A 7799-nucleotide genomic window follows, 5' to 3' on the forward strand; every position below is an offset into this window, starting at 1 on the left:
AAACCAGTCAATCCTAAAGTAAATCAGCCCTGAGTATTCAGTAGAAGGACTGATGCTGAAGCTAAAGCTCTAATACTTTGGCCACTTATGTGAACAGCCAACTCACTGGAAAAAACCCTGATGCAGGAAAGATTGAGAGCAGGAGGAGAAGGGGGCGATAGAGGATGAGTTGGTTGGATGGCATCATTGACTCAATGGACATGTGTCTGAGCAAACTCCAGGATAGAGTGAGGGACAGGAGGCCTAGTGTGCTGCAGTCCATTGGGTCACAAAGAGTCAGACACGACCGAGTGACTGAACAACAAGAACTGCAAGAAACCCTCCTGGTGAGCAACTAAGCTTTCAGAACATGAAGACAGCCCCCCATTGTTTTTTCCCAGTGAAGTTTAAAGTGATACATAATTCCATCTAGTACTTTATGACATTTCCCTAAGCAATGATAAATATTTGGAAGCCTCTTTTAAAGTTTCTTCCATAATACCATAAGACATAAAACACCTACCACCAGGCAGACATTTATTCTTTCTGCTGCAGTAAAAATGGCAGAAACAATGAACAGAAAATGATCTGTCACAAAACCAAAAGGCATTTCTTCATCCACAAATGTCTTTGGAAGATGTAGAGAAAACATTGCTGTAGATCGAAGCAAAAGTCTTAGAGCAGATTATTCAGTGTGGGGGGTTTGCTACATAGTCAGTTGGCTGAAAGTAGAGATGTTTCTACACATCTCAGTGTAAGGTACTTGCTGGATGAAATACATAATAATGTATATTTAAATGACAAAATACACTATTTTTTCGTGAGTGAACCACTAGAGGAAAGATCTAGCAGGGAAAATATGTTTCTAACATTTAATTTCTTATTTATTTAATGAAAGCAATGTCATGTGGGGAGAACACTGTCAGCGCACCCCTGATGGAATAGCTGCTTCACAGGATGTGATGTTAAAGGATTCTGGATGATAAGAGATGCAGAGGCAGCAGAACCTGCCCAGCTCACTCACTGGTCCATTCACAGTCAACCATTGCAGGGAAGATCCAGAAACCTTGAGGATACATAAAAAGCTGTAGGAGCTATACAGTGTTGTTAACTTTCTAAAACCAAGATTGTCCGAGTAAAGGAGAAGCTTTATGATAGATACTTGGTAATGAGATTGGGGGTGGCCATGAGAATGTTCCAGACCAGCCCCCCACATTTTGAGCCATGTTATTGGCAAGGTATTGAAGGGACCTGGTATGAGTCCTCCTGCCCTCTTTCTTCCTGACTCCCTTTCTTTCTTAAAGACCCACGTGCTGAGATTTCTTGAGGTGACAAGTGCTGTCCATTCTGAGCCCCCAATAAAATAAAAATCTTGGAATAAAGTAAGCACACTTCCCCTGCATCTGCCCCTTCAAGGTCAAGACATCAAAACTGATGCTGGAGAATCTGTCCTTGATCTTGTGGCCAGCACTGTGTTTGGCTGATAAAATCCCTCATGCCTACACAATTTAGAAAAAACTTGGAAACAGAAACTTTTTAACATTTAGGTATAATTTATATACCACAAAATTCACCCTTTTCAAGTGTACAATTCAGTGATTTTCAGGATAATCAAAGTTGTGCAAAGATCACCATGTATTCCAGAATAATCTGTTTATAAAACTCATGGTTTGAAAATGCAGAGTTCCCTTGGGCTTTGAACCCGGGGGATTTACCTGTAGCTCAGACGGTAAGGCAATGGCACCCCACTCCAGTACTCTTGCCTGGAAAATCCCATGGATGGAGGAGCCTGGTGGGCTGCAGTCCATGGGGTTGCTGAGGGTCGGACACAACTGAGCGACTTCACTTTCACTTTTCACTTTCGTGCATTGGAGAAGGAAATGGCACCCACTCCAGTGTTCTTGCCTGGAGAATCCCAGGGACGGGGGAGCCTGGTGGGCTGCCATCCGTGGGGTCGCACAGAGTTGGACACGACTGAAGTGACTTAGCAGCAGCAGCAGACGGTAAAGAATCTGCCAGCAATGCAGGAGATTTGGATTCAATCCCTGGGTCAGGAAGATCCTCTGGAGAAGAGAATGGCAACTCTCTCCAGTATTCTTGCCCTGGAGAATCCCATGGACAGAGAAGCCTGGCGGGGCTACAGTCCATGGGGTCGTAAAGAGTCGGACATGAATGAGCGACTAACACACTATGAAACATAAACAAGCAACCCCTTCCCTTTGGTTTGTTGGACCAGCTGACAACAGAGAAGGCAGAACCAGGCAAGCTGCCTTGTATCAAAATGCCTTTGCACAATTGGTGGGTGGTGCTGGGGAGATTGGGACTTTACTGGGTGGTCACCAGCAAAGCAGCTAGTGGGAACCTGGTGTACAGTGCTGGGAGCTCAACTCACGCTCTGTGGTGACCTCAGTGGGTGGGATGGGGATGGGGGTGGGAGGGCAATCCAAGAGGGAAGGGATATATATACTCATAAGGGCTTCCCAGGTGGCTCAGATGGTGAAGAATCTGCCTGCAATGCAGGAGACTAGAGTTCCATCCCTGGGTCGGAAAGATCCCCTGGAGAAGGGAACGGCTACCCACCATGGTTATTCTTGCCTGGAGAATTTCACAGACAGAGGAGACTGGCAGGCTACAGCCCATGGGGTCGCAAAGTGTTGGACACGACTGAGCTAGTAACACTTTTATAGCTGATTCACTTTGTTGTACAGCAGAAACTAACACAACATTGTAAAGCAACTGTACCACAATTTAAAAAAAAATGAGTCCATTGATATAGTAAATCTAGCTACTGATGCCCTTGTTCTATTCAGCTCCATAGATCTGTGACAGCTAATAAAACCCAGAGCTAAATAAACTGCACTGAGAGCCTGGCCTTCAAATTGATGTTTATAGTTTTAAATCAAAATTTTAGTAAATAAGGAAGCATACTCAATCACGTTAACATTTCCAATGAGAGCAAAATACCATTTGACACCTTTGTAAAAAAGTACAAAGAAATCTGTAATTTTGTAAAATTTATCGAAAAAAAGGGCTCTGTTCACTTGTATAAAATTCTTTGAAATGTTCCTTTAGGGGTAATTACATGCTCAGTGTAATTATATAGGACCAGAAGCTCTGGAATATTTTCGGAGAGAGGTCAGAAATGCGGGTTTCCCAGCTCCTACCTCTGCCCCACCCCCACAACAGCAAGTAAACAGAATAGAGTCTTCTCTGCTCAGTAGCCAGCAGGATATTTTCTAGAGTCTTCCGGTCCTGTTATGTCCCTGCTCACAGCCTTCCACTCCCCTCCCACGTTCTGGATGAAATACCAGCTCCTCCCCCATCCTCCCATTCCCTCAGCTTTGACCTTCTTCACCCTCCCGGCTCCCCCCAACTCTGTCCGATGCTGGCCTCACCTGGCCCTGCCTATGCCCCATCGGGGCTCCAGCCCTCACCGCCTTTGGTCTTTGCTCAATGTGAGCCTTTCACCAACCCCTCCCTGATGTGACCCTGACCCGCCTCACACAGACACACACTCTGTGCCCCCACCTAAGGGCTTCTCTTCCCACATGTATCCCCTCTGTGTCAGACTTACAACAGTTTATTTGGGGGCTGCTTCCTCCCTTCCAGGAGGGCGGGGCCTGTGTCCCCACCCCCAGCTCCCCCAGTGCTCCTGGGATTCCCCCAGCTTGGAAGCTGGGGGACCTGGGACAAGTCTCCTCTCCTCTTGTGTCGCCGTCTCCTCTCTGTAATGGTACCGCTGGGTTCCTAGGAGGGACCGTTGAGGACTCTGTGTCGAGGGGCCCCCCGGTGCTCCTAGCCCCAACGCTTCCTTGGCCAGCGAGGTGCCCACAGGGTGGGTTCCAGGAGGACCGCAAGGCACAGCTCCCCAGGAGCCACGCCTCCCGGAAGTCAGGCAACCAGAAGCCACGCCTCCCGGAAGCCCCCAGTGGGGGTCTGGTGGGTCCTGATACCCTGTGGGGGACACCTCTGGTGCCAGTGTGGTCCCCAGGCAGGGCTGTTGGGTGGGGAGAAGAGACTGGGTGGTCTGAGCCCCTGCCTCTCCTGGGGGCTGGGGTGGCTCCCACAAAATCTGGGGACACCGAGGCCGAGGGCACTGAGGACTGTGGCTCTCACAGGAAAGTCAGGGCCTCAGCCCCCAGGGTGGTTCAAGTCCACTGAAGCTTCTGGCAGGGGAGCAGGAGTTCCCTAGGCCCGGGCTGGTGGGGGTCAGTGCAGGGCAGGGGCCAGCAGCAGCAGCAGCAGGGCCCCGGCCAGCAGTGCCAGGGAAGGTGGGCAGGTGGCCTGGCATGCAGTATTGGTGGGGTGAGCGGGGTCCGGCAGATTGCAGTCGGTGTAGGGCTCCACGCAGCCCGCAAAGGCCATGACGTGCGCCACGAAGGCCTCCTCCTGCACACCGTGCACCAGGTGCGCCTGCGGGCCGCGTGCGAACACCGCCACGTCCTCACCCCCGTGGGTCTCGCTAGCCAGGGGCACGGCCGCCTGCTGCCGGTATGAGGGGTCCCCTGGCAGAGAATGGGAGTTCAGAGCCGGCAGGGAGGCAGCCTCCCCCTCCTCTGATTTCCTAGCCAGGATCCTCCCATTCCTCTTCCCCTGCACCCAAGGGCCCACTCACTGCTCTTGGTTTCATCCACATCAGGTCGTGAGTCCCTGTTCATCTGGTACCCAGGGCCATTGCTATAGAGGAGGGAGGTAAAGGACTTGCCATCTCTGGCTTTGCCATCGGCCAACCCTGCAAGGAAGAGGGGACCCGGTGATCACACTGACCCCAGCCTTTGCGGTGCCTTCTGTGTGCTGAGCCCAGGCAGGTCTTGTCTGTTCACTGGCTTAATCCTCACCAGAGGGATGCAGGGCAGTTGCTGTTACTACTCCACTTTGCAGAGGAGGGAATAGGCTCAGAGCAGTTTGAGCCTCGTAACTTAGGGACAAGGACCTGCCACTTTGCCTGGGCTTACCGAAAATGGAGGTCCCACGAAGGGGGTAGCCACCAAAAGTGAAGACATGGGAGTGGTCTGCAGTGACAAGGATCAGCGTGTCCAGTTCGCTAGTAAGCTCGTTAGCCTTGGCGATGGCATTGTCAAACATGACTGCCTCGGTCAGCGCCATATAAGCTTTGCCTTCATGGTGACCGTGGTCAATGCGGCCTCCTGCAGGTAAGTCACATATAAGATACCAAACCCGCCCTGATGGCCCTCATCACTCCTCTGTTCCCAAAGGGCTGCCACTCACCCTCCACAAAGAGGAAGAAGCCCCGGGGGTTCCTGCTCAGCACTCGTAGAGCCGCCTCCGTCATCTCCTCCAGGGACGGGTCCTTGGTGTGGTCTCGCTGGGTCTCATAGGCCATGTCTGCCGGCTCAAAGAGGCCTGTGGGAAAGGGGACCAGCAGAGACCTGCAAGCTAGGGACAGGGGGCCCGTGGCGCCCATCGTGGGGAGGGCAGTGGTTGTGGGTGGAGTCGTTACCCATGAGGTGTGTTACACTGGAGTCACTGGCTGCCTGAAGGAGCGCTGTGCGGTTCCACACATACTGGGCTCCCTGGGAGGGCAGAACCAGGCCTCAGCCCATAGCCCGACACCCCAGGCCCGGCCCCGCTGTACCCCCTGCACCCATGAGCCCCCGTCACCTGGTGCTTGGCCTGCCACTCCTGCACCAGATTCCGCTTGTCCTTCCGGACTCCGGTCTGATTGGCATCGTGTGGATATTCAGGGTCTGGGCTCCCCTCAGGAAACATGTACTTTCGGCCTCCACCCAGGATCACCTGGAGCCAGAGATTAGGGCAGGTGGGTTAGGGGCCTGGCTGGCCCTTTACTCCTCTCACACAGCCCCTACCTCCCCAGCCAGGTCTGTGGGAAAGGCCTGTCCCCACCTCCTCCCCCTCCACACATGGAGACCCTGTCAGTCCCCAGGGCTGTGAGTTTCCTGGGTCTGTGACAGGTGTCTGTCCCACCCCCTCTGCGCAGCCCCGCCCTTAGCCCCTCATGTCACACATCAATGTCCATGTTGTAGACCAGCTGTTTGGCGATGTCCTGGCAGCCATTCCTCTGGGCATCAGCAGGCAGGTCGGCGTCTGAGTACCAGTTTCGGTTCACCGTGTGCGCGTAGGCCCCGGCTGGGGAGGCGTGCTGCACCCTGGTGGTGGTCACCACTCCCACTGACTTCCCTGAGGGTGGCAGAGGTCAGGTGGGCCACTGAGGTCTCTGAGCCTGTCCCTGCCAGGAAGCTGACGCCCAAGCCTACCTGCTTTCTTGGCCCGGTTCATCACAGACGTGACCTCGTTCCCACGTGTCGTGTTGCACTGGTTGTAGCGGGCGGCTGCACTTACACCAATGGTTCTGTAGTTGCCCTTGACCCCACACAGGTAGGCGGTGGCCGTGCCTGCACTGTCTGGCACTTGTCTGTCCACATTGTATGTCTGGGGGCATAAATGCCTTCAGCTCTGCTGGGGTAGACACCCAGCTCCTGACCCAGGCCCTGGGCCCATGCTCACAGCCCTCAGTCCCTATCTCAGCCCCCAACCCTCCTGGGGCTTTCCCTCCTACCCTGCTCCCTAGGCCCACACCCACCTCTCTGGAATAGACCACCCTGAGGCCACTCAGCCCTTACCTTGGACAGAGCCAGGTATGGGAACTGGTCCATGGCCAGGGGTGTCTCAGGTCCCGGCTTGCCAGCCATCTGCCCCTTTAGGATCCGAGCGGCTGTCACCGTGGAAACGCCCATCCCTGAAGGTACACACTGTGTCAGGTCTGAGTCCCTGGGGCCAGCCTGGGTCAGCTGGCAGCCCAGGGCTCCAGGATTGTGGGAGGACAGGGAGTGGACCAGCCTAGCACACTCACCGTCCCCCAAGAAGAGGATGACATTCTTGGCGGCTGTCTGGATGGGCTGCAGCTTCTTAGCCACATCGAGGGCCTGGGCGGCCTGGCGGTTCCAGAAGGCGGGGTCTTCCTCCTCGACTGCCCAAGGGGAGAGTGGAGGTCAGGTCAGCCTGGGGCTGCCCCTGTGAGTAGGGGTTGCCGGGAGCTGCCTGGTTACCTGGGACGAGGCCGAGGGAGAGCTGTAGCTGCAGGCCCAGCAGCAGCAGCACGCAGGCCCCCTGCATGGCTGTGTGATGGTGGAGAGTCAGGATGGGACCTGGGGAGGCCGGATCTTGGGCAAGGCTGGGGCACCAGGGACTGGCTGCAGCACTGGCTGCCGAGCTTAAATTCCTGCTGTAAAGTCTCTGTGTCCCTCCCAGTGCCTGAGGGGGCCACACCCTGCCCCTCACCTGCCCTGTGACTTTAGGCCCTGTCAACATCAGAATTGGTAGATGTGGCCAAGCATCTGAGTCAGGTCCCTCCCTCACAGGATGGTCCCCGCCATCTGCTCAGAGTAGGGGTGGGATTAGGGTGCAGATGTCTTTCGCCTGAGGAATATTTGCATGGTCCTGACAGGGGCTACTTCTAATCCTCGCCCACCAAGTGCTGTGACAAAATCATCTCTGCTTTATTCACCTCATGTGTTCAGGTTTGGTTCTGAGTGCTCAGGGAGGTAGGGTTGGAAGCATACAGACTGGGCCAGGGCCTGGGTTTGGTTTCCTGATGCCCTGAGGGACAGAGACAGAGAGGGTGGCCTGGGAGCCCTGCCCACCACACAGCTCCTCACCAGGCTTGGCCTGGGCAGGTGGGGTGGGCACTAGGCTAGCGGGGGCACCTGGGAGCCTGGGCCCAACTTCTTCTGTGGAGAATTGAGATGACAGCAGAGTGAGGGCCTTGTCTGTGTCTTCAGTTACTGAGGGCTGGGCTCGGTCGGCACGCTGTGTGTGTGTGTGTGTTTCCTGTGAAAGGC

General features: G+C 54.4%; 1 protein-coding gene across 1 annotated transcript; it reads right to left on the reverse strand.

Moving 5' to 3' along the window:
• Window positions 4189–7074, reverse strand: LOC102179897 (intestinal-type alkaline phosphatase-like). Its single transcript, XM_018038246.1, has 11 exons — window positions 7008–7074; window positions 6812–6928; window positions 6582–6697; window positions 6216–6390; window positions 5966–6138; window positions 5602–5736; window positions 5441–5513; window positions 5209–5343; window positions 4935–5126; window positions 4595–4711; window positions 4189–4484 (listed from the first exon to the last, which is right to left on the reverse strand). The coding sequence occupies exons 1-11, from the start codon at window positions 7072–7074 to the stop codon at window positions 4189–4191; spliced, it is 1596 nt and encodes a 531-aa protein (XP_017893735.1).

Source organism: Capra hircus, chromosome 2, assembly GCF_001704415.2.
Source record: "Capra hircus breed San Clemente chromosome 2, ASM170441v1, whole genome shotgun sequence".
NCBI lineage: Eukaryota > Metazoa > Chordata > Mammalia > Artiodactyla > Bovidae > Capra > Capra hircus.

Bases quoted from the DNA above. Each gene is read 5' to 3' on its own strand.
- LOC102179897 (XM_018038246.1), bottom strand. From the start codon at position 7,074: ATGCAGGGGGCCTGCGTGCTGCTGCTGCTGGGCCTGCAGCTACAGCTC. The intron at 6,139-6,215 runs GTAGGCTTGGGC...TGCCACCCTCAG, and splicing joins GAACCGGGCCAAGAAAGCAG to GGAAGTCAGTGGGAGTGGTG. The intron at 4,485-4,594 runs GTGAGTGGGCCC...ATTCTCTGCCAG, and splicing joins TGTGGATGAAACCAAGAGCA to GGGACCCCTCATACCGGCAG.